The sequence below is a fragment of the Lissotriton vulgaris genome, chromosome 3_1, assembly GCF_964263255.1.
Source record: "Lissotriton vulgaris chromosome 3_1, aLisVul1.2, whole genome shotgun sequence".
NCBI classification, from domain to species: Eukaryota; Metazoa; Chordata; class Amphibia; order Caudata; family Salamandridae; genus Lissotriton; species Lissotriton vulgaris.
This window is the reverse complement of record NC_141689.1, coordinates 2,134,132,351-2,134,159,148: the sequence shown is the minus strand read 5'-3', so window position 1 is coordinate 2,134,159,148 and position 26,798 is coordinate 2,134,132,351. Positions and strand designations below refer to the sequence as shown.

General features: G+C 49.3%; 1 protein-coding gene across 2 annotated transcripts in view; it reads left to right on the top strand.

Annotated features, from left to right (window-relative positions):
- The first annotated feature begins 612 nt into the window (after window positions 1–612).
- The window catches only part of SLC30A9 (solute carrier family 30 member 9), a 783,215-nt gene continuing 757,029 nt past the window's right edge, over window positions 613–26,798 (top strand). The window contains exon 1 of one of the 2 annotated variants that reach the window (XM_086962700.1): window positions 613–1,261. In XM_086962700.1, coding sequence (XP_086818826.1) covers window positions 1,165–1,261 — 97 coding nt within the window. In that variant the 5' untranslated portion in view covers window positions 613–1,164. Of the gene's footprint in view, window positions 1,277–26,798 lie in introns of both variants that reach the window. The other variant, XM_086962699.1, reaches the window with a different exon arrangement.

The following is a 26,798-nucleotide window of genomic DNA, read 5'->3' as shown; positions in this document are numbered from 1 at the left end:
AAGAACCAAATCAATGTTTTCAGTTGTCAAAATATCAATGAAATACTATGATCACACCAGAGTTTAAATTCTAAAATTAAATATAATGGCAGTCATCAATGTGGCAGCAGTGTGAATCTAAACACTATCACATAGCAATCACATAATCATTGATTGTCAGCATGTCTTAGAGAACTGCCTACACGTTGCCGAGCGCCGGTCCGATAAAAGTCTCTAGCCCGGCTGGAGTACAGGAACGCGGGCAGCAACCAAAGTGTCTGCGCGGCGTCAAATAAAAAGACCAGCCGCTTTAGTTTTCTCTCCGTGGAGCTGTTCCCGACCGCCTTTCTTCCCCATTCTCTCATCCAAAACAGAAGATTACCTAAACCTCTCCAAGCCCTAAACAGGATAAACACAGCACACCCCCCACATGAGCCAACCCACTAAACTGACAGTAGCCGACGCAGACGAGCACGTGCGTAACTGCACAGCCATCCAGCACGTCAGAATCCTGTGCGGCGCGCTACTATAGGCTGAGAGGCCCCTGATGCTCCAATCCTATATCACCTTACTCGTTAGCAGTACCTCCTCTAAGACGACTCTCAGGATAAGCTCTGCCTCTGGATTGGTTTTAACCCGACCCGGGATGCTAAAAGAATTATGAGCAAATGAACATCCGTTAAAAGCAACGACGGACATAATCAGCTGAGTGAATTGCACGGATGGTGAATGTAAGCAATGAACAAGTGGTCTTTTTAAGTGTCAGATACTGACACGGTAAGACGTTGACCATGGATAACAAGAATACAGCGGAGATGGATCTTTAAAGATAACCGGACATTTGGAGGCACAGCTTGGCACGAAGGCCAGACTTTCGCTGCCGAAATACTGTGATATGGGAAGAAACCGCTATCTCTGAGATCTACACAAACAATGTCTTAGAAGTGCTCTGTTGAACGCATACCTGGAATTTATTCTAGTAGAAGGGCACTAGCTTTGATTTTGACTCGGACGGAGGAACACTGTGCCCGGGATGGAGTGGAAAAACAGAACACAGTTCTAGGGACGCACTAGAACAGTAGGATGACACACTGTGAGGGGCCCCGACGCAGACCCTTTGGGGTAGAAGTGGACGAGCAGTCGCTTTAAGAGATCCTTTGGGATCTGCCTCACGCGGCAGGAAGTATGCTTCAGTCTCTGGCTTTCCAGGGACGCGGCTGGTCCTTCCTGTATCACCTCTACCTGCGGTGTCCGGCGATATGCAGCCACAGACCCTACCACGGTCAGTCATTCCCCCGTGAGTTTAGCAGAGTGCACTTCAACCAGCTGGCTACTGCATTTGCAGCTTTAAATAATCATGTTGATTGTGATCCACATTGTAAAATGAAGGTTCTACTAAAATTGTTCTATTGGAGTATGTAAGAGTTGTGCTGTGAATTATCTTCACTTCTTGAATGTCCCGCATTCACTTTTTGTTACACTGCACCCTTCTCCTTCTGTCACATTTCAGTATGAGGTCTGGTTTCTTCAAAACAGCATTTCAAAATTTGGCTGCTTTTTTTCAAACATACTTTATTGATTTCATATTTTGACGAACCACGTCTAAGCTTTAAACTTTATTACAGTTGGTACATGGTAGATTGGTAAAACAAATCTAGTTTGGATGATATAGGCGTGGGATTCTGCCCGATTACCTTTGTGCAGCATGCAGGGGCCTGTAATTAGCAGGGTATGGTATTGTACGTCCGTCTTGATGCTATTCGGAGATGTTCCGTTTAGTATTATGTGGGGAGACAGCTCTTATGTACTGTGTGTTGTAAGGTGGGGATTCAATATCTTTGAATACTACCATCATGGGGACCCAATCCATGGAGATCGGTATTTTTCGCAACCCCGTTACTCCTCTCTACTAATGACTGCACTTTGTGCTCCACCCAGAGGGTTGCACCGATTTCCATCACATTGTAATGGAGCACTTCGCTATGAGTAGGGATAGGTCAGCGAAGCGAAGCTGCACTTTCTGCTACTTAGGACGGCGATGCAACCCTAGTTTACAACTTTCCGCTGTGTCCCATGTGGTGAGTCCTGCAATGTTACCTATGATATGCGGGACTTCCGATCAGAACCCTCGAAGGCGTGGGCAGTACCATATAATGTGCAATATATCTGCCTCTTCTGCCTGACATCTGGGGCAGAAGAACTGCGTATTTGGATAATGTGTTGCAAGCAGTGCAGGGTGAAGTAGGCCCTGTGGAGGATCATATACTGTATTAATTTAAATTTGGCGTTACATGACACCTTTTTTGGATACATTCCAAGAGGGCGACTAATTCCTTAGCTGCCAACTCCTTCTCCAGGTCTCTGGACCACTTGTCAAGTAGTCCAGTGAGGAAGGTTCCTTTGTGTGCCTGGGTTCCCTTGTATAGCCATTTTATGAGATGGCGCCCTTTGCCCATTGAGTATACTGTGTGTATGAGCTTGTGTGTTGGGGGTTCTTCCCGAGCTGGTGCCCAGTGCCTCCTCACATACCGGGTCAAGGTGGTATGTAGCATAAAGAAATTGCACAAAACTCCCATGTTCCCGAGCAATGTTCTCGTGGTCCATCAGGCCGCCGTTAGCAAACAGCCCTCCTACTGTTCTGACTCCCATCCCCTCCAAACCAGCTGAGAATGCTTCGCTTAGTGATCAAGCCAGTGGGTGTGGGGATTCCTAATAGGGGAGTGTTGTTGGCGTAGGGGGGCACTGGCTCGTTTATTGCAATGCCTTTTTCCAATGTGAGTGCTATACGTAAAAGCAATGGAGCTCCGGGAGGGATCGTGCTCCAGGGTAGTAGTAAGGTATGCAGGGCACCTCGGTTGATGGTTTGCATTGTTTAACCCAGTTTGTGCAGGTTGCGCCCCGCAAGCCAGTACAATAGCCATTGGAGTTGGCTTGCGAAACAATAGGCGCAAAAGTCCGGGACGCCAAGCCCTCCACTGTCCGGTTCCAGCTGCAGTTTGGCTATTCCCACCCTTCTGCAACCAGTGCCCCAGATGAGGTGCGATGGGAGCGTGTCTAGTGTTTTAAAAATGGAGGCAGGTATCCGTACTAGAAGGTTTGTAAAGAAGTATAGCAGGCATTGGAGTATTACCATCTTGCCCATAACAGAGTGTAGTGATTATGTAATTGCTGTTGTTTGGAATGTATACACACGTCATGCATAGAATGTATTCCTTGGCATAGAATGTATTGCTTTGATTGTAGGGAGCCTTCTGATGTCAGGGGTTCGATGGGCTTGGTCAGTTGCTTGTCGGACTCCGGGCTGATGAGGCGCTCCTCCTGTGGTTGAAACCTTTGGAATAAACATACTTGTTTTATCTACATTGGAATCCTTGGATTATTAAGACCAATTGGTCTTTTACATATTGGCGACTATCGGGTTTGTTTCAACCACCGACCCACGCAACGGAAAGGAATTATTCTCTGGTTAATTTATGGTAATCCCTGCGAGCACAGTGAGCGACACATTTTGACGGTGTCTGCCTGGCTCCTTGCTGTATTGAGATTACCGTGGAAGGAAATTGTGCCTGCTGAAAATTTTGAGCATTTGGATTTAATTTATGGATTTGTTTGATCTTCTTTGAAACAGAGGGTCGAGCTAAGAGGCAAGCTGTTTTACATCTCGGAGGTGTTTTGGCTGAAAATTGGGTTTATGGTAACTTTGAAGAGGAATTTTTATTTCACAAGCTTGCGCGGATATTCCCTAACGCAGCGAGCTGTAATATCGTTGTCTCAGCCAGCACGCACCTGCTTTTCGTAGGTAAACATTTCCTGGGATATTCCACTTTGGAACTTTGCTGTCGGAATCTTCTTCTCTACGTCGTTCCTTTGGATATGGTCTGCGTGAGGTCCCGCACTGCATGGTGGGAACGTACGGCGTATGACGTGTAACGTTACGTCCTTCGGCGGCCATTTTGGTGAATAGGTGAAGTGCTTCTTCGCTCGAAGAGTCTTCGTGTGATTCGTTTAGCGGCGATTCACACACCTTTTCTTCTCATAAATTTCTGTATTTCAAATAGAAGACTTCCAAGCTCTAGAAGATTTAGGGTTTATTTTGTGCGAGTTGGGAAGCGGTGATTCGCACACCATACCGTTTTGAGTAAAGTATTCAGTTCTGTTTGGGACATTGTTTATTCTGCTCAATTGTTTACTGTATTTTATTTTATTTTAAGAGTTCGCTGGATTTTATTTTATTTTGTTGTGATGTCTGCTGTAAGGGAGGTCACTCAGCCTCCTCCGTTTTTAGAAAAACCCGGAAAACCAGTTTTATTATGGTCAGAGTGGTTTGGTTTATTCGAAAACCATATTGTGGCTATTGATGCTGCTGACTATTCCCCTCCTCGTAAATTTGCTTTATTGTTTGGCAGTTTCGGTTTGGCTGCTCAGCGTATTTTTAACAGTTTAGTGCCTATTCCTCCTCCTTCAGGGCAATCAGGGGATAGGCAATGGAATGTGTATATGGAAGCCATTGCAAGACTTAAAAAACAATTTGAGGAGTTGCCTAACATTATGCTAGAGAGACATACATTTTATAAGAGGAAGCAAAAAGAAAATGAGAAAATTGACGAATATATTTCTGCGTTGAGAGTCTTAGCAATTACTTGTGATTAGGGCTCCCGATTTTCCGTTTAAACGGATTTTTACATATAAATACAGACAGAAAACTATTTTTCATTTGTCTGTATTTATATGTAAAAACGGTAAAATACTAGTAAGACTGCATGGATGAGGTCACCTCTGGCATGTGCTAATCAGTGAGAAAGCACACCTCGGCGCACGTTAAGGATATTTCCTTCTTTATTACATTTTAGTCTCGATTTGAAAACTGATCTAAAAAAAGAGCTCCTCCTGCAGGGGAATCGCATCACTGAGTTGGCCTGAAAGCATTTCGAAAACCGAAATAAATATCAGACTTTGGAGGGCTTCTGACCTGCGGATCTGCAGAGCAGAAGCCGCCGTCCCTGCTCGCAGTCTGAGTTAAATTGTTTAAGGGAGTACGTGGGGTAGGCTTGTTAATGCATACTAATGCACCTCCAATGACTGGTTTCCATCATTCCTTTTACGGTTGTCTTTTGTTCTAAATTCAGGGCTTCTGGGCATTTCAGCAAACTGCTGTTCCCCTGTGATAAGCCCCAGGAGCTAAAAAGTTCTTGGGGCCAGCTCGCACTTCGCATCTCTCTTACGAACTCCATGGGATGCATCAGCCCCTCCCCACCCTCACACAGGCTGTGGACAGCCCATTGTCATTCTGGCATCAGGTGATTATCACATTTAGAATGACAATGGGCCGTCTGCCTTGAACATGGCATGTGCACCACAAGGGAGTGTCTGAGGCGAGTGACTCACTTCGCACCTGTAGAGTGTAGCAGAGGAGCTTTCCCCAGTCAGTCAGCCAGTCTCGGCGTCCAGCAATTAAAAATCAGTAGGGGTTCAACATTGCGGGCACATCCAGCTCTGTAGATTTTCAGTACTTGCTTGGTGTGCTCAAGGCTGTTTGATTTTATTTGTAATCCAATGACAAGCAGTTTAAAAGAGAACAGGGCCCTGAATGAATTGTGGCTATGAAAGCACCAGTAAGGAAAGTAGGAAACATTAAAACAAATTACTATGAAAAATGCAGACGTTTTTACTGTGGGAATTGTAATTACATACATTGCTAATGCAGGGGTGTGGAATTTAATAAAATATCTACTTGTCCATGGGGCAGGTTGCTTCATAAATCTACTTGCCCTGTAACAAAATCCACTTGTCCCTTTTGTGCCATGTAATGCGGCAACAAATTACTGCAGCAATCTCATTATATAAGAGTTATGATATAACCGCTCTAATTATGCCAGGGCTCGTACCCTAGTAGACTTGCATACTAGCAATTCCCTTATGCTGCCACGTTTCTGCAGGTCTGCATACTGGACTGAAGGTATTGGTAAGAAATAGTTCAAGTGTTGGAATGCCCTTTTGAGTCTGTGCAAACCTACTAACATGCGTGTTGGGTTGCACCAACTCTTTTCTAATATTTTCCTGTACTGAAAAAGGTTGGAAATTTACTCTTGACAGTCGCAGATGTAAAACTTCTTCCAGGGTTGGGAAAAAAGTGGTTGGAGGAAAAGTGAACTTGAAACATTAAGATTTTCACATGAGACAATCTACACATGCACATGTGCTCATGCTAAAATGCAGTTCACAAATAATTTCTAGGAGTACTATTTCTTGGCCTACTTCTGTAAATTCTTGTGAATTCATGGAAACTGTATATATGCACTTAATGCAAGGATATACCATGGATGCACTTTTGAGACTTTCGTTAATTGGGCTTCGAATTAGGCCCGGCGTTAACCATGAACTAATTTGTTTAATAAAATTCTGTCTCTCTCTCGCTCTCTTTTTCTCTCCGGCTTCACTGTCAGTGACAGTATTCTGCTCTTTGACAAGGAGCATATTGGCACACAAAGTAGTTTTGTTCAGTGCCCGGAACTGCTGTGGCAATGTGTGCTTTTTGAGACCAAAAACACATTTTGCTTTTGCCAGTGCTTGTTAGAATTGTGAGGGCCCAGTAGCTCCCACACAGATACGGTTTTACAGAAACCATGGCTGAACAAGTCACTCATTGACAAAACCAAAAGGCCGACCACCAATTTCAGACCTACTGGCTTTGACAATGCTGGTTTATTTTTGTGTCCGATAATCGTATTTAAACTGGTTACACTGATTTTCCATTATGAATATGTTTTGGGAAATACAAGCATACATCAACATGTTGCTAAATGATGCTGCAAAGATATGGTACCTAAAATCTTACAGTAGCAAAATGTTTTTTTTCCTACTTGCATTTTTTTAAAACATTTTATTTTGAAAGCAAAGAATCATCACTCTTGCTTTGAAGCTTCGGCAAATATTTGCATATAATCGGAGAGCATTCTAGGAGCATTCTACTCGGCCTCAGATTACTAAACTTTGAAAACGTGTATATACCGTCAGAAGTGCTGGCAGAGTTTACAGTGTTTACTTTTAGTGCTCACCCTAATAATAAAGGCTTTGCATTCATGAACCATAAATACAAGCTTGAACAGCATTTAACACATGGATACAAATATTACCTTAACAGCAGACATTGCCCTTTCCTGATCCATAAAGTGATACTGTAAACTGGCAGCCAAAGGGTTTGTGCTGTAGGGGGTTGGGCCTACTAGTCCCAAGGACAAAATACACTTGAAAACTTGTTGCCCTTGACCCCAAACAATATGTCCCAGGAGTCGGGCTGTAGGAATTCCACATCCCTGCTAATGTATGTAGCATGGCACTCAAAAGTTGGATCAATTGATACTGTGATATTAACAAATGCAATGCATTTCTTGTATGTTATCGAAGTAGTGCAGCACTAAGTTTACTCAATACCTTCAACTTAAAGTGTAGAAAGACATTTTATTTTCGCTGTGTTTTCAGTTTAAATAAATGTGGAAAAATACTAGCTGTAGCATCGTCTTTTGCTTGTGGCAAAAATAAATGTGGATAAATACAGAAAAAATGGCAAAAAAATAAATATGGATAAATACAGACGGAAATGGCAAAAAAATAAATACCATAAAACCGGCAGCCCTACTTGTGATTTTGGTCCCAAAGTCAAAAGTCAAAAAGTTTTATTTGTATTGGTACTCAACAGAGGACCACAAATTTACATTTACAAAAAATTAAGAAATAGTTACACATTTCAATCAATACAATGTTAAAAAAGATTTAAGAAATTTGTAAAAGTTGTAACAGACAAATTCATTTGGTGGCTGTTTACATAGTTCTATTAATTCGCTTACTCGAGAGATTCTGCAAGATCGATAGATAGGGGCAAGGAATCTTGTCCGTGCAGTAGATACTTTTATGTTTGGACACACGAACAGCAAATGTTCTAAGTTTTGATCTCCCCCTTCACACAGGGGGCATAGCAATGTTCCTCCTGGCAGCCATCTTACTGTGTAAGTTAGTATGGGTAATGTGCCCATTCTTAACAAGGTGATTGTCCTCCTTGCACCGTGAGTCAATGAGAACCCGAGATATGGTTGGTTATGCTTATATTCCAAAGATTCTACATAGGATTTGTATGTTGACAGTTTTTTACAATGTTGGTAGTCTAATTCGTAGCTTAACTTCGGGGTGAAGCATTTTAGGAAGAGTTTCATTTGGGCTGTTGTCCACCCTTTTAGTATTTCTGGGTTAATCTCTGCCATTTGAAAAACAATTGTCATGTTTTTAAAAAACGTCTGATTCTTAGATTCTCCCTCGAAGATTTCTTGCCTCAACAAATATCTTAATGTGCCCTCCTTTGCATGGAGAAGATTGTAAGTCCACCTTATTACGTTGGCTACTGCCGTGGCGAATGAACTTGTGATTGAAAATTCCAAGCGCAACGCTTGGACTGGCGTGGAATCAGAAACTTTCATTATCTTTTTTAAGATTTTCCCCTCTTTGCGGTCCATATAGGTCCATTGTTTCATCGGAATGTATTCTGTTGCATATGACAATACTGGAGGGATTTTTGCCTTGTATATTTTTATTAAAGAGGAAAAGTGCCGATTCCCAGTTGTCCGATATAGTCTTAAGAGGGCCTCAGTGTGTACTTCTGACTTCCTCATTAAGTTTTCTAGGTGTTTTACATTTGTAATATTCTTCGAAAGTATTCTACCTAGATATGGATATTCATTTACAGTTTCTATTTTTTCTCCACCCAGAGTCCATCTATATTTGACACTAGATTTCTTCCTTGAAAAAACCACAATTTTTGTTTTTTTTAAATTCGGGATTAAGAAGTTTGTTTTTGAATAATCATGAAGAATGTCCAGGGATTTTTGCAGACCAAAGGGAGTGAGATCAAGCATCACGATATCATCAGCGTAGAGTAGCACTTGAATACTTTGTTTAGCGATTTTTGGGGATAGATTTGAGCCCTGATGTAGTTGCTTGGGTAAATCGCTAAGGTATAGGGAGAAAAGTAGTGGGGCCAAGAGGCACCCTTGCTTTAGGCCATTAGCTGTTTTTATCCTTTCTGTTAAACCCTTTTCACCTCCCATTTGTACCTGGGACCAAGTGTTGGTGTGAAGGTTCACTCTAGTTTGAAGCAGTGTGTCTGGAATGCCAAGTTCCTTCAGTTTGTGCCATAAAGTAGGTCGGTCGACACGATCGAACGCAGTCGAATAATCTATGAACACTGCGTAAACCGCCTGAGATTTACCTGTTACGTATTTGTCTATTATTGTTTGAATGGTAGCAATATTATCCGTAACTGAATGTTTTGGCCTAAAACCAGCTTGGAACATTAGGATTTTATCCAGTGAAAAAGCCCAGTCCTTTAATCTTTGTAGAACCTCTGCTGCGAAGATTTTTCCGGCAGCATCCATTAAAGCAATTTGCCGATAATTTCCTGCGATTGTCTTACTTCCCTTCTTGTGTATTGGGATGATGGTACTCCCCTGCCAAGATTTAGGCATTTGTCCAGTTTTAAAAATATAATTAAATAGGTGTGAAAACAACTTGCTCCATTCCCTTGGATTTGCCTGGTAGATCTTTATCGGAATCTGATCTGGTCCAGAAGCACCTGTTTTCCTCGCTTTTCTAATGTTCCATTCCACTGAGATAGCTGTTACTCTGAGTATTTGTGAGTCAGCGTCTGCTTTGTCTTGTTCTGCATATTTCCCCTCCAATTTGGTCGAATTTGCTTTGTATAAATCTGTTAGATAAGTTTCCCAGTCCTTTGGTGTAACAGGTATTGCTTGTAGCTTCTTTTTCGTGCCAGTTAGTTTAGCTACAAGGGACCAGTATTTACGGGAATTTATGTCTTTTGCAGCTTCTTGGATGTCCACCCAATTGCGGTCTTGATTTTCTTTTTTAATTCTTTGCTTTTCTCTGCTGAATTTGTTTTTTAGTTTATTGATTTCTTTTTCAGTTGTGATGGAATGATTCAAATATTGTGCACGTACCAGTCTGTTCAATTTTTTCTTAGTTATAGAATTTTGGGTATTTTGGGTGTTAATTTTTTTACAGCTATTATTGTTTCCATAGTTAGCACCTTTGGAGGCTTGTTGTAGATTGTCCAATAGAAAGTTTTTTAGCCCATTAGTAATGTGTTCAAAGTTTTCTATTGGGTTATCCGAGATGTTTTTTAGTAGGAATTCATTCTGTTCAATCAATGTTGATATTCTATCCATTGCTTTGGAGCTCCAGAAAATTCTTCTTTGATCAATATTTACCACAACAGAACTTCTATGGTATATTAGCTGCCTGTCAGTGGCTGTTTGAGGCCTCCATTCAGAATTTAAAATCAACAGCGCATGGTCACTCTCTTGGCTTGGCTGTATTTTTAAGTGAGTGACAGTCTCTTTTAGATTCATGTTGCAGATGATATAATCAATAATGGATGAACTTCCATTGCCCCGTCTGGTATATTGTGCTGGGATATCTCCTTCTATGTTCCCATTCAGAATTACCCCTCTTAGGGAAGGTAGTGTTGATAGTAATAATTTCCCTCTTTTATTGCATTTTGCACCCTTGGGGAATTGCGGGGCTGAGAGATCTACAAATTCCTCATCATAGAGTTGCATCCATTTATGAATTTCCGAGTTGGAAATTTTTCCATTTAGATCACCTGTTATTATATATGGGATATATGATTGATCTTCGACAATCTGTGTGATAGATTCCATAATTTCAGAAAAGGTGTTATCATAATTCTTGCCAGGAGGGGCATAAACATTGAATATCAGAAATGATTTTTTTGGTGCTGCATTATGGGTTTTTAGGAGGACTTTTAGACATTGCAGGTGATATGATTTGGTCTGGATAGTTTCCTGGGCCCACATGTAATCTTCCTTCAGGAGAATGGCCAGACCACCTTTTGCGTGGCCCCGATTAGATGCTTTGGCTGGGATGTCATATACAAAGTAGTTTTTATGCGAGAACGTTTCAGTTGCCCAGGTTTCCTGTAGCATTAATAGATCCGGTTTGTTGTTTATGGCTTCCATCAATTTAGTCCTAGTTTTTCCAGCCATGTTCCAGGATATTATTTTTAGACCATTGCTAAACAGATTGTCCTGAACATGATGAGGATTTATTGCTGTTCAAGTTTTCAGATACCCATGACCAAGATCTAATGCTTTCTCTGTATTCCTTTTCCTTTGTATCTTGTTGCCATACTAACCTTTCACCATTTTCCACTTTCACCTTCAGAGTGTCTTTCCCTGAGTGGTTAGTTCCTGAGTGTATTGCTCTGGCCGCGTCAGTTTCTCTCAGAGAATTGTTGTATTGAGAGTTTGAAATTTTTCGAATTTGTTCATCATACCCTGGGGGAATTCTGTTTGCATTAGGATCCCTTCTTACATAGACATCGTATCCATGTTTATGTAATGTTTCCTTTTCGCTGATTATAATCCCAGGTATGACGTTTGACCAGAAGGTTACTGTAGCTATTTTATTATTATCATGCTGCGGGAAGATTACAAGATCTATCTCGTTACTATTTAGGGATTCCAAAGGTTTTATATGGTGAAGGAGATTGATGATCCTTCTTCTATTTAGTGGCATCATGTCCATTGGGAATAGTTCTTCAAATTGCAATGTTCTGGAGTATGGTGTTCCCACTCCATGTTGATTTTTTTCCTTTGTTATTTCTTTCGGTCATGTTTTGATGTTGTGATTCTTCGAGGACATTATACGGGAGAAATTCTTTTGCAACCGGATCTAGTGGTTTCGTTTTCTCTTCTCGTTTTTTTAGGCTAGTTTCCATATTGTCAATGGTCCTGGGCTTTATAGGTTCAATTTCTTGTACTTCTTGTGTGTTATTAACAATTACAAACTTTTGAAATTTGAGCTTACGTTTTTTTTTCCTATGGATACGTCTTGTTGGTTTTTTCCTCTTTCTTTTTCCTTCTACTTGTTCAGTATTTGTAGTTTTATTCATTTGTTCTCCTTTTTCACTTTCTAATGTATTATTGGAGCTGGCTTTTTGGGTATTTTCATCCGTCTTTTCATCTTTTGGAATATTCGATTTCTTTACCTTAGTGAAAATTGGGTATTGTTTATCATTAACGGATTTTTCTGAAAATAATTTTTTCAGGGAGAATATTGGTGTTTCATGTTGTCGTACTAGCTTCCCTTTTTTTTGTTTTGGAACATCTGATGTCTGTGTAGCACAGTCATTTTTTTCTGTATCTTTTTCTCTACTTTGACAATTTGTGTAGTTCCTTTGCTCATTGTTGCTGGGCTTCAATTGGTTTTTCTCCATTTCAGGAGGTTCTTTCCTTTTTCTTTTTTTCCTCTACTAGATGCTTGAGAATCCCAATTTGAACATCCAGAGTTTGGTCTGAGTTTTCTAGTATGTTTCCCAGAAAGGAAAGAACCGACTCAAGTATTTCGTGTAAGGAGAACAAGGCTTTTGACATAGGTGTGGCTATGCTAGCTGAATAGTTGGTTTTTATGAGAAAAGGGTCTACAGATGATTCAAGTGTTTGAGGTTGCGCTTGGTTTTGTTGTAAGAGAGGACTATTTATTACTTTTGGCTCAGGTTGATTTTGTGAAATCTTGGAATTGTTTGCACAGAGTTCTTCCAATTGACAGGTATTTCCAGGGCCTTTTTTTGGTGTTGAAGATGTTAAATGATTTTCCTCATGCCCCTGAGTTTGAAAATTTTTGGAGTTGTCAAAAGATTTTTGTATGTTGTCGGGTACAATGACGCTCAGATTTGATTTTTGGTTTGACCCAAGTTTAGAGAGCGTACATTCTTCTAGCCCGGTTCGCAGAATATAGTTGGCTATTTCTTCTGTTTCCAGAATTTTTCTGTCGATTTCATCTTTAGTTGTTAGAGTAGAGAAATATTCAGTGATGGCTGGGGTCCGTATAATTCGACCATGCTTTATTGATTTATCAGACGTTTTCCGAACAGCGTCCTCCGTACCCATACGTTTCATAAAGATAGTCCTAGATCGCAGTTTTATAAGCCCCATTGCTTTGTTTCCACAGTATTTGATGTTTTTTTGTTAGTTTCTTTTCCCTTATGGTTAGAGAGCAGTTATTAGCGCTAGTGTGGAGAACAAGACAGATAGTGACTTAGCTTACCGGGAGCAGATGTTTAGCGGGGTGGCCCGTCCCGTCCTAGATCGTCCTCGGACGGCCTCAGATGGCCCGCCCTTTGTCCGGGCTTCGTTCCGCGCTTGGTCCCGCGCGCGTCCCGCGTCGCGGGAGGCTAATTGATTTTTCTACGTTTCGACAGTGGGCGTGTCCGTGGGCGTGTCGCCTGGGTGAAGAGGAACCAGCTGATCCCAGCTGGGATTTCTGGTCCTCGCAGTCCCCCAGGCTAGGCGCGCTGTAGTTTTTCACCCTGGTCTCAACCCTTCTGACTCTAGCTGGGAGCGATAGGCAGAGCGTGCGGATTGCAGCTCACGCCCACACCAGCGAGTCAAGGGGAGGCGCGCCACGGAGCAATGAAGAAAGAGCGCATCAGCTCAGACACAGCAACACGAGATACAGTCAGCAGGTAGAGATAGAGATCCCTCGCCAGGCACAAGTAAGCAGCAGTTAACCAAATCCAAATACCGGTGAGTGGCGCCCGCGAAGCGGGTGTCACGAAGCTTTGTCCTGCCTCGTCAGTGGGCGTGTCCGTGGGCGTGTCGCCTGGGGGAAGAGGAACCAGCTGATCCCAGCTGGGATTTCTGGTCCTCGCAGTCCCCCAGGCTAGGCGCGCTGTAGTTTTTCACCCTGGCCTCAACCCTTCTGACTCTAGCTGGGAGCGATAGGCAGAGCGTGCGGATTGCAGCTCACACCAGCGAGTCAAGGGGAGGCGCGCCACGGAGCAATGAAGAAAGAGAGCATCAGCTCAGACACAGCAACACGAGATACAGTCAGCAGGTAGAGATAGAGATCCCTCGCCAGGCACAAGTAAGCAGCAGTTCTCCAAATACCTGTGAGTGGCGCCCGCAAAGCGGGTGTCACGAAGCTTTGTCCTGCCTCGTCAGTGGGCGTGTCCGTGGGCGTGTCGCCTGGGGGAAGAGGAACCAGCTGATCCCAGCGGGATTTCTGGTCCTCGCAGTCCCCCAGGCTAGGCGCGCTGTAGTTTTTCACCCTGGCCTCAACCCTTCTGACTCTAGCTGGGAGCGATAGGCAGAGCGTGCGGATTGCAGCTCACGCTCACACCAGCGAGTCAAGGGGAGGCGCGCCACGGAGCAATGAAGAAAGAGAGCATCAGCTCAGACACAGCAACACGAGATACAGTCAGCAGGTAGAGATAGAGATCCCTCGCCAGGCACAAGTAAGCAGCAGTTCACCAAATCCAAATACCGGTGAGTGGCGCCCGCGAAGCGGGTGTCACGAAGCTTTGTCCTGCCTCGTCAGTGGGCGTGTCCATGGGCGTGTTGCCTGGGGGAAGAGGAACCAGCTGATCCCAGCTGGGATTTCTGGTCCTCGCAGTCCCCCAGGCTAGGCGCGCTGTAGTTTTCACCCTGGCCTCAACCCTTCTGACTCTAGCTGGGAGTGATAGGCAGAGCGTGCGGATTGCAGCTCACGCTCACACCAGCGAGTCAAGGGGAGGCGCGCCACGGAGCAATGAAGAAAGAGAGCATCAGCTCAGACACAGCAACCCGAGATACAGTCAGCAGGTAGAGATAGAGATCCCTCGCCAGGCACAAGTAAGCAGCAGTTCACCAAATCCAAATACCGGTGAGTGGCGCCCGCGAAGCGGGTGTCACTAAGCTTTGTCCTGCCTCGTCAGTGGGCGTGTCCGTGGGCGTGTCGCCTGGGGGAAGAGGAACCAGCTGATCCCAGCTGGGATTTCTGGTCCTCGCAGTCCCCCAGGCTAGGCGCGCTGTAGTTTTTCACCCTGGCCTCAACCCTTCTGACTCTAGCTGGGAGCGATAGGCAGAGCGTGCGGATTGCAGCTCACGCTCACACCAGCGAGTCAAGGGGAGGCGCGCCACGGAGCAATGAAGAAAGAGAGCATCAGCTCAGACACAGCAACACGAGATACAGTCAGCAGGTAGAGATAGAGATCCCTCGCCAGGCACAAGTAAGCAGCAGTTCACCAAATCCAAATACCGGTGAGTGGTGCCTGCGAAGCGGGTGTCACAAAGCTTTGTCCTGCCTCGTCAGTGGGCGTGTCGCCTGGGGGAAGAGGAACCAGCTGATCCCAGCTGGGATTTCTGGTCCTCGCAGTCCCCCAGGCTAGGCGCGCTGTAGTTTTTCACCCTGGCCTCAACCCTTCTGACTCTAGCTGGGAGCGATAGGCAGAGCGTGCGGATTGCAGCTCACGCTCACACCAGCGAGTCAAGGGGAGGTGCGCCACGGAGCAATGAAGAAAGAGAGCATCAGCTCAGACACAGCAACACGAGATACAGTCAGCAGGTAGAGATAGAGATCCCTCGCCAGGCACAAGTAAGCAGCAGTTCACCAAATCCAAATACCGGTGAGTGGCGCCCGCGAAGCGGGTGTCACAAAGCTTTGTCCTGCCTCGTCAGTGGGCGTGTCCGTGGGCGTGTCGCCTGGGGGAAGAGGAACCAGCTGATCCCAGCTGGGATTTCTGGTCCTCGCAGTCCCCCAGGCTAGGCGCGCTGTAGTTTTTCACCCTGGCCTCAACCCTTCTGACTCTAGCTGGGAGCGATAGGCAGAGCGTGCGGATTGCAGCTCACGCTCACACCAGCGAGTCAAGGGGAGGCGCGCCACGGAGCAATGAAGAAAGAGAGCATCAGCTCAGACACAGCAACACGAGATACAGTCAGCAGGTAGAGATAGAGATCCCTCGCCAGGCACAAGTAAGCAGCAGTTCACCAAATCCAAATACCGGTGAGTGGCGCCCGCGAAGCGGGTGTCACGAAGCTTTGTCCTGCCTCGTCAGTGGGCGTGTCCGTGGGCGTGTCGCCTGGGGGAAGAGGAAACAGCTGATCCCAGCTGGGATTTCTGGTCCTCGCAGTCCCCCAGGCTAGGCGCGCTGTAGTTTTTCACCCTGGCCTCAACCCTTCTGACTCTAGCTGGGAGCGATAGGCAGAGCGTGCGGATTGCAGCTCACGCTCACACCAGCGAGTCAAGGGGAGGCGCGCCACGGAGCAATGAAGAAAGAGAGCATCAGCTCAGACACAGCAACACGAGATACAGTCAGCAGGTAGAGATAGAGATCCCTCGCCAGGCACAAGTAAGCAGCAGTTCACCAAATCCAAATACCGGTGAGTGGCGCCCGCGAAGCGGGTGTCACGAAGCTTTGTCCTGCCTCGTCAGTGGGCGTGTCCGTGGGTGTGTCGCCTGGGGGAAGAGGAACCAGCTGATCCCAGCTGGGATTTCTGGTCCTCGCAGTCCCCCAGGCTAGGCGCGCTGAAGTTTTTCACCCTGGCCTCAACCCTTCTGACTCTAGCTGGGAGCGATAGGCAGAGCGTGCGGATTGCAGCTCACGCTCACACCAGCGAGTCAAGGGGAGGCGCGCCACGGAGCAATGAAGAAAGAGAGCATCAGCTCAGACACAGCAACACGAGATACAGTCAGCAGGTAGAGATAGAGATCCCTCGCCAGGCACAAGTAAGCAGCAGTTCACCAAATCCAAATACCGGTGAGTGGCGCCCGCGAAGCTGGTGTCACGAAGCTTTGTCCTGCCTCGTCAGTGGGCGTGTCCGTGGGCGTGTCGCCTGGGGGAAGAGGAACCAGCTGATCCCAGCTGGGATTTCTGGTCCTCGCAGTCCCCCAGGCTAGGCGCGCTGTAGTTTTTCACCCTGGCCTCAACCCTTCTGACTCTAGCTGGGAGCGATAGGCAGAGCGTGCGGATTGCAGCTCACGCTCACACCAGCGAGTCAAGGGGAGGCGCGCCACGGAGCAATGAAGAAAGAGAGCATCAGCTCAGACACAGCAACACGAGATACAGTCAGCAGGTAGAGATAGAGATCCCTCGCCAGGCACAAGTAAGCAGCAGTTCACCAAATCCAAATACCGGTGAGTGGCGCCCGCGAAGCGGGTGTCACGAAGCTTTGTCCTGCCTCGTCAGTGGGCGTGTCCGTGGGCGTGTCGCCTGGGGGAAGAGGAACCAGCTGATCCCAGCGGGATTTCTGGTCCTCGCAGTCCCCCAGGCTAGGCGCGCTGTAGTTTTTCACCCTGGCCTCAACCCTTCTGACTCTAGCTGGGAGCGATAGGCAGAGCGTGCGGATTGCAGCTCACGCTCACACCAGCGAGTCAAGGGGAGGCGCGCCACGGAGCAATGAAGAAAGAGAGCATCAGCTCAGACACAGCAACACGAGATACAGTCAGCAGGTAGAGATAGAGATCCCTCGCCAGGCACAAGTAAGCAGCAGTTCACCAAATCCAAATACCGGTGAGTGGCGCCCGCGAAGCGGGTGTCACGAAGCTTTGTCCTGCCTCGTCAGTGGGCGTGTCCATGGGCGTGTTGCCTGGGGGAAGAGGAACCAGCTGATCCCAGCTGGGATTTCTGGTCCTCGCAGTCCCCCAGGCTAGGCGCGCTGTAGTTTTTCACCCTGGCCTCAACCCTTCTGACTCTAGCTGGGAGCGATAGGCAGAGCGTGCGGATTGCAGCTCACGCTCACACCAGCGAGTCAAGGGGAGGCGCGCCACGGAGCAATGAAGAAAGAGAGCATCAGCTCAGACACAGCAACACGAGATACAGTCAGCAGGTAGAGATAGAGATCCCTCGCCAGGCACAAGTAAGCAGCAGTTCACCAAATCCAAATACCGGTGAGTGGTGCCCGCGAAGCGGGTGTCACGAAGCTTTGTCCTGCCTCGTCAGTGGGCGTGTCGCCTGGGGGAAGAGGAACCAGCTGATCCCAGCTGGGATTTCTGGTCCTCGCAGTCCCCCAGGCTAGGCGCGCTGTAGTTTTTCACCCTGGCCTCAACCCTTCTGACTCTAGCTGGGAGCGATAGGCAGAGCGTGCGGATTGCAGCTCACGCTCACACCAGCGAGTCAAGGGGAGGCGCGCCACGGAGCAATGAAGAAAGAGAGCATCAGCTCAGACACAGCAACACGAGATACAGTCAGCAGGTAGAGATAGAGATCCCTCGCCAGGCACAAGTAAGCAGCAGTTCACCAAATCCAAATACCGGTGAGTGGCGCCCGAAAAGCGGGTGTCACGAAGCTTTGTCCTGCCTCGTCAGTGGGCGTGTCCGTGGGCGTGTCGCCTGGGGGAAGAGGAACCAGCTGATCCCAGCTGGGATTTCTGGTCCTCGCAGTCCCCCAGGCTAGGCGCGCTGTAGTTTTTCACCCTGGCCTCAACCCTTCTGACTCTAGCTGGGAGCGATAGGCAGAGCGTGCGGATTGCAGCTCACGCTCACACCAGCGAGTCAAGGGGAGGCGCGCCACGGAGCAATGAAGAAAGAGAGCATCAGATCAGACACAGCAACACGAGATACAGTCAGCAGGTAGAGATAGAGATCCCTCGCCAGGCACAAGTAAGCAGCAGTTCACCAAATCCAAATACCGGTGAGTGGCGCCCGCGAAGCGGGTGTCACGAAGCTTTGTCCTGCCTCGTCAGTGGGCGTGTCCGTGGGCGTGTCGCCTGGGGGAAGAGGAACCAGCTGATCCCAGCTGGGATTTCTGGTCCTCGCAGTCCCCCAGGCTAGGCGCGCTGTAGTTTTTCACCCTGGCCTCAACCCTTCTGACTCTAGCTGGGAGCGATAGGCAGAGCGTGCGGATTGCAGCTCACGCTCACACCAGCGAGTCAAGGGGAGGCGCGCCACGGAGCAATGAAGAAAGAGAGCATCAGCTCAGACACAGCAACCCGAGATACAGTCAGCAGGTAGAGATAGAGATCCCTCGCCAGGCACAAGTAAGCAGCAGTTCACCAAATCCAAATACCGGTGAGTGGCGCCCGCGAAGCGGGTGTCACGAAGCTTTGTCCTGCCTCGTCAGTGGGCGTGTCCGTGGGCGTGTCGCCTGGGGGTAGAGGAACCAGCTGATCCCAGCTGGGATTTCTGGTCCTCGCAGTCCCCCAGGCTAGGCGCGCTGTAGTTTTTCACCCTGGCCTCAACCCTTCTGACTCTAGCTGGGAGCGATAGGCAGAGCGTGCGGATTGCAGCTCACGCTCACACCAGCGAGTCAAGGGGAGGCGCGCCACGGAGCAATGAAGAAAGAGAGCATCAGCTCAGACACAGCAACACGAGATACAGTCAGCAGGTAGAGATAGAGATCCCTCGCCAGGCACAAGTAAGCAGCAGTTCACCAAATCCAAATACCGGTGAGTGGTGCCCGCGAAGCGGGTGTCACGAAGCTTTGTCCTGCCTCGTCAGTGGGCGTGTCGCCTGGGGGAAGAGGAACCAGCTGATCCCAGCTGGGATTTCTGTTCCTCGCAGTCCCCCAGGCTAGGCGCGCTGTAGTTTTTCACCCTGGCCTCAACCCTTCTGACTCTAGCTGGGAGCGATAGGCAGAGCGTGCGGATTGCAGCTCACGCTCACACCAGCGAGTCAAGGGGAGGCGCGCCACGGAGCAATGAAGAAAGAGAGCATCAGCTCAGACACAGCAACACGAGATACAGTCAGCAGGTAGAGATAGAGATCCCTCGCCAGGCACAAGTAAGCAGCAGTTCACCAAATCCAAATACCGGTGAGTGGCGCCCGCGAAGCGGGTGTCACGAAGCTTTGTCCTGCCTCGTCAGTGGGCGTGTCGCCTGGGGGAAGAGGAACCAGCTGATCCCAGCTGGGATTTCTGGTCCTCGCAGTCCCCCAGGCTAGGCGCGCTGTAGTTTTTCACCCTGGCCTCAACCCTTCTGACTCTAGCTGGGAGCGATAGGCAGAGCGTGCGGATTGCAGCTCACGCTCACACCAGCGAGTCAAGGGGAGGCGCGCCACGGAGCAATGAAGAAAGAGAGCATCAGCTCAGACACAGCAACACGAGATACAGTCAGCAGGTAGAGATAGAGATCCCTCGCCAGGCACAAGTAAGCAGCAGTTCACCAAATCCAAATACCTGTGAGTGGCGCCCGCGAAGCGGGTGTCACGAAGCTTTGTCCTGCCTCGTCAGTGGGCGTGTCCGTGGGCGTGTCGCCTGGGGGAAGAGGAACCAGCTGATCCCAGTTGGGATTTCTGGTCCTCGCAGTCCCCCAGGCTAGGCGCGCTGTAGTTTTTCACCCTGGCCTCAACCCTTCTGACTCTAGCTGGGAGCGATAGGCAGAGCGTGCGGATTGCAGCTCACGCTCACACCAGCGAGTCAAGGGGAGGCGCGCCACGGAGCAATGAAGAAAGAGAGCATCAGCTCAGACACAGCAACACGAGATACAGTCAGCAGGTAGAGATAGAGATCCCTCGCCAGGCACAAGTAAGCAGCAGTTCACCAAATCCAAATACCGGTGAGTGGCGCCCGCGAAGCGGGTGTCACGAAGCTTTGTCCTGCCTCGTCAGTGGGCGTGTCCGTGAGCGTGTCGCCTGGGGGAAGAGGAACCAGCTGATCCCAGCTGGGATTTCTGGTCCTCGCAGTCCCCCAGGCTAGGCGCGCTGTAGTTTTTCACCCTGGCCTCAACCCTTCTGACTCTAGCTGGGAGCGATAGGCAGAGCGTGCGGATTGCAGCTCACGCTCACACCAGCGAGTCAAGGGGAGGCGCGCCACGGAGCAATGAAGAAAGAGAGCATCAGCTCAGACACAGCAACACGAGATACAGTCAGCAGGTAGAGATAGAGATCCCTCGCCAGGCACAAGTAAGCAGCAGTTCACCAAATCCAAATACCGGTGAGTGGCGCCCGCGAAGCGGGTGTCACGAAGCTTTGTCCTGCCTCGTCAGTGGGCGTGTCCGTGGGCGTGTCCGTGGGCGTGTCGCCTGGGGGAAGAGGAACCAGCTGATCCCAGCTGGGATTTCTGGTCCTCGCAGTCCCCCAGGCTAGGCGCGCTGTAGTTTTTCACCCTGGCCTCAACCCTTCTGACTCTAGCTGGGAGCGATAGGCAGAGCGTGCGGATTGCAGCTCACGCTCATACCAGCGAGTCAAGGGGAGGCGCGCCACGGAGCAATGAAGAAAGAGAGCATCAGCTCAGACACAGCAACACGAGATACAGTCAGCAGGTAGAGATAGAGATCCCTCGCCAGGCACAAGTAAGCAGCAGTTCACCAAATCCAAATACCGGTGAGTGGCGCCCGCGAAGCGGGTGTCACGAAGCTTTGTCCTGCCTCGTCAGTGGGCGTGTCCGTGGGCGTGTCGCCTGGGGGAAGAGGAACCAGCTGATCCCAGCTGGGATTTCTGGTCCTCGCAGTCCCCCAGGCTAGGCGCGCTGTAGTTTTTCACCCTGGCCTCAACCCTTCTGACTCTAGCTGGGAGCGATAGGCAGAGCGTGCGGATTGCAGCTCACGCTCACACCAGCGAGTCAAGGGGCGGCGCGCCACGGAGCAATGAAGAAAGAGAGCATCAGCTCAGACACAGCAACACGAGATACAGTCAGCAGGTAGAGATAGAGATCCCTCGCCAGGCACAAGTAAGCAGCAGTTCACCAAATCCAAATACCGGTGAGTGGCGCCCGCGAAGCGGGTGTCACAAAGCTTTGTCCTGCCTCGTCAGTGGGCGTGTCCGTGGGCGTGTCGCCTGGGGGAAGAGGAACCAGCTGATCCCAGCTGGGATTTCTGGTCCTCGCAGTCCCCCAGGCTAGGCGCGCTGTAGTTTTTCACCCTGGCCTCAACCCTTCTGACTCTAGCTGGGAGCGATAGGCAGAGCGTGCGGATTGCAGCTCACGCTCACACCAGCGAGTCAAGTGGAGGCGCGCCACGGAGCAATGAAGAAAGAGAGCATCAGCTCAGACACAGCAACACGAGATACAGTCAGCAGGTAGAGATAGAGATCCCTCGCCAGGCACAAGTAAGCAGCAGTTCACCAAATCCAAATACCGGTGAGTGGCACCCGCGAAGCGGGTGTCACGAAGCTTTGTCCTGCCTCGTCAGTGGGCGTGTCCGTGGGCGTGTCGCCTGGGGGAAGAGGAACCAGCTGATCCCAGCTGGGATTTCTGGTCCTCGCAGTCCCCCAGGCTAGGCGCGCTGTAGTTTTTCACCCTGGCCTCAACCCTTCTGACTCTAGCTGGGAGCGATAGGCAGAGCGTGCGGATTGCAGCTCACACCAGCGAGTCAAGGGGAGGCACGCCACGGAGCAATGAAGAAAGAGAGCATCAGCTCAGACACAGCAACACGAGATACAGTCAGCAGGTAGAGATAGAGATCCCTCGCCAGGCACAAGTAAGCAGCAGTTCACCAAATCCAAATACCGGTGAGTGGCGCCCGCGAAGCGGGTGTCACGAAGCTTTGTCCTGCCTCGTCAGTGGGCGTGTCCGTGGGCGTGTCGCCTGGGGGAAGAGGAACCAGCTGATCCCAGCTGGGATTTCTGGTCCTCGCAGTCCCCCAGGCTAGGCGCGCTGTAGTTTTTCACCCTGGCCTCAACCCTTCTGACTCTAGCTGGGAGCGATAGGCAGAGCGTGCGGATTGCAGCTCACGCTCACACCAGCGAGTCAAGGGGAGGCGCGCCACGGAGCAATGAAGAAAGAGAGCATCAGCTCAGACACAGCAACACGAGATACAGTCAGCAGGTAGAGATAGAGATCCCTCGCCAGGCACAAGTAAGCAGCAGTTCACCAAATCCAAATACCGGTGAGTGGCGCCCGCGAAGCGGGTGTCACGAAGCTTTGTCCTGCCTCGTCAGTGGGCGTGTCCGTGGGCGTGTCGCCTGGGGGAAGAGGAACCAGCTGATCCCAGCTGGGATTTCTGGTCCTCGCAGTCCCCCAGGCTAGGCGCGCTGAAGTTTTTCACCCTGGCCTCAACCCTTCTGACTCTAGCTGGGAGCGATAGGCAGAGCGTGCGGATTGCAGCTCACGCTCACACCAGCGAGTCAAGGGGAGGCGCGCCACGGAGCAATGAAGAAAGAGAGCATCAGCTCAGACACAGCAACACGAGATACAGTCAGCAGGTAGAGATAGAGATCCCTCGCCAGGCACAAGTAAGCAGCAGTTCACCAAATCCAAATACCGGTGAGTGGCGCCCGCGAAGCGGGTGTCACGAAGCTTTGTCCTGCCTCGTCAGTGGGCGTGTCCGTGGGCGTGTTGCCTGGGGGAAGAGGAACCAGCTGATCCCAGCTGGGATTTCTGGTCCTCGCAGTCCCCCAGGCTAGGCGCGCTGTAGTTTTTCACCCTGGCCTCAACCCTTCTGACTCTAGCTGGGAGCGATAGGCAGAGCGTGCGGATTGCAGCTCACGCTCACACCAGCGAGTCAAGTGGAGGCGCGCCACGGAGCAATGAAGAAAGAGAGCATCAGCTCAGACACAGCAACACGAGATACAGTCAGCAGGTAGAGATAGAGATCCCTCGCCAGGCACAAGTAAGCAGCAGTTCACCAAATCCAAATACCGGTGAGTGGCACCCGCGAAGCGGGTGTCACGAAGCTTTGTCCTGCCTCGTCAGTGGGCGTGTCCGTGGGCGTGTCGCCTGGGGGAAGAGGAACCAGCTGATCCCAGCTGGGATTTCTGGTCCTCGCAGTCCCCCAGGCTAGGCGCGCTGTAGTTTTTCACCCTGGCCTCAACCCTTCTGACTCTAGCTGGGAGCGATAGGCAGAGCGTGCGGATTGCAGCTCACACCAGCGAGTCAAGGGGAGGCGCGCCACGGAGCAATGAAGAAAGAGAGCATCAGCTCAGACACAGCAACACGAGATACAGTCAGCAGGTAGAGATAGAGATCCCTCGCCAGGCACAAGTAAGCAGCAGTTCACCAAATCCAAATACCGGTGAGTGGCGCCCGCGAAGCGGGTGTCACGAAGCTTTGTCCTGCCTCGTCAGTGGGCGTGTCCGTGGGCGTGTCGCCTGGGGGAAGAGGAACCAGCTGATCCCAGCTGGGATTTCTGGTCCTCGCAGTCCCCCAGGCTAGGCGCGCTGTAGTTTTTCACCCTGGCCTCAACCCTTCTGACTCTAGCTGGGAGCGATAGGCAGAGCGTGCGGATTGCAGCTCACGCTCACACCAGCGAGTCAAGGGGAGGCGCGCCACGGAGCAATGAAGAAAGAGAGCATCAGCTCAGACACAGCAACACGAGATACAGTCAGCAGGTAGAGATAGAGATCCCTCGCCAGGCACAAGTAAGCAGCAGTTCACCAAATCCAAATACCGGTGAGTGGCGCCCGCGAAGCGGGTGTCACGAAGCTTTGTCCTGCCTCGTCAGTGGGCGTGTCCGTGGGCGTGTCGCCTGGGGGAAGAGGAACCAGCTGATCCCAGCTGGGATTTCTGGTCCTCGCAGTCCCCCAGGCTAGGCGCGCTGAAGTTTTTCACCCTGGCCTCAACCCTTCTGACTCTAGCTGGGAGCGATAGGCAGAGCGTGCGGATTGCAGCTCACGCTCACACCAGCGAGTCAAGGGGAGGCGCGCCACGGAGCAATGAAGAAAGAGAGCATCAGCTCAGACACAGCAACACGAGATACAGTCAGCAGGTAGAGATAGAGATCCCTCGCCAGGCACAAGTAAGCAGCAGTTCACCAAATCCAAATACCGGTGAGTGGCGCCCGCGAAGCGGGTGTCACGAAGCTTTGTCCTGCCTCGTCAGTGGGCGTGTCCGTGGGCGTGTTGCCTGGGGGAAGAGGAACCAGCTGATCCCAGCTGGGATTTCTGGTCCTCGCAGTCCCCCAGGCTAGGCGCGCTGAAGTTTTTCACCCTGGCCTCAACCCTTCTGACTCTAGCTGGCAGCGATAGGCAGAGCGTGCGGATTGCAGCTCACGCTCACACCAGCGAGTCAAGGGGAGGCGCGCCACGGAGCAATGAAGAAAGAGAGCATCAGCTCAGACACAGCAACACGAGATACAGTCAGCAGGTAGAGATAGAGATCCCTCGCCAGGCACAAGTAAGCAGCAGTTCACCAAATCCAAATACCGGTGAGTGGCGCCCGCGAAGCGGGTGTCACGAAGCTTTGTCCTGCCTCGTCAGTGGGCGTGTCCGTGGGCGTGCCGCCTGGGGGAAGAGGAACCAGCTGATCCCAGCTGGGATTTCTGGTCCTCGCAGTCCCCCAGGCTAGGCGCGCTGAAGTTTTTCACCCTGGCCTCAACCCTTCTGACTCTAGCTGGGAGCGATAGGCAGAGCGTGCGGATTGCAGCTCACGCTCACACAAGCGAGTCAAGGGGAGGCGCGCCACGGAGCAATGAAGAAAGAGAGCATCAGCTCAGACACAGCAACACGAGATACAGTCAGCAGGTAGAGATAGAGATCCCTCGCCAGGCACAAGTAAGCAGCAGTTCACCAAATCCAAATACCGGTGAGTGGCGCCGGCGAAGCGGGTGTCACGAAGCTTTGTCCTGCCTCGTCAGTGGGCGTGTCCGTGGGCGTGTCGCCTGGGGGAAGAGGAACCAGCTGATCCCAGCTGGGATTTCTGGTCCTCGCAGTCCCCCAGGCTAGGCGCGCTGTAGTTTTTCACCCTGGCCTCAACCCTTCTGACTCTAGCTGGGAGCGATAGGCAGAGCGTGCGGATTGCAGCTCACGCTCACGCCAGCGAGTCAAGGGGAGGCGCGCCACGGAGCAATGAAGAAAGAGAGCATCAGCTCAGACACCAGGTAGAGATAGAGATCCCTCGCCAGGCACAAGTAAGCAGCAGTTCACCAAATCCAAATACCGGTGAGTGATTTTGGTCCCCTTCTTGACAATTATATACGGGATCAGTTTGTTTTTAATTGTGCTTCCCCAAGGTTAAGGAGAGGATTCTCAATTGTAAAAATCCTTCTTTATCTGAAGTTGTAGATCTAAGTCTTAGTATTAAAAGATCTATAATTTCTACAAAGACAATGATGGCGGATCCTTCTCCTAAAGTGAATTTGGTCTCTGAAGAAATGGGGGAGGAGGGTCTATACGCTGTTGGTGGAAAGGAAAAATGGGTGAGCAAGCAAAACCAAAATCAAACCAAGCAAAACTACTGTTTTAGGTGTGGATCTAAATTTCACATAGGGAATTTTAAAGGTTGCCCAGCCATTAATAAACGCTGCACCATTTGTAAGAAGGTTTGTCATTTTCAGAAGGTTTGTAGGTTTCAAAATAAACCAGTTAAGGTTAACTATGTGGACATGGAAGATTGTTGTGAGAATTTCGACAATCTTTTATTAATGGTGGAAGCAGAGGAAGGTGCAGTCTTTATTAAGGGTCCTTTATGCAATGCTTCTATTGATGACATTGATGCGCATGTAATGGCGGATTCCGGGTCGCCTATCGCGATCTTTCGGGATACTACCTTTTATGAGAAGTGGGGAAGAAATGTAAAATTGACACAAAAGGATGTAAACCCAAAAGCATTCGGGGAGAAAGATATCGATATGTTGGGCTTTTTCATGGGAAATTTACAAGTTCTTAAAAGATCAATTGTTACAAAAATCTACGTGGCAATAAAAGGGAAAGATATTGTGGGGTGGAAGGACTTAGCAAAGATGGGCTTGTACCTTGTTCCAGGTGATGAGAACGCTATTAAGGTGCGTGAGTTTCCTGTTTCTTTTGTTGAAGGTGCGAAAATAGAAAGCTTGGATCTGTTAAATGAATTTAAGAATGTTCTCAGCAATAGAATTGGTTTAGTGAAAGGTACTGAACACAAGATTAGACTAATTCTGGGGGCAACTCCAGTATTTCATAAGGTACCTTTGAGTGTCAGAGCGGAACTAAAAAAAATGCTTGAGGATTTGTGTAAGGATAAAATTATCGAACCCTCTGAGTCCTCTCAATGGGTCGCCCCCATCGTCATAGCCCGAAAAAAGAATAATGAGATCAGATTATGTGCGGAACTCAGGGGTCTTAAAAAATATAAAGGTTCACTGTCATCCTCTTCCCAAGATCCATGAATTGTTGGCAAATCTGGGTGGGGC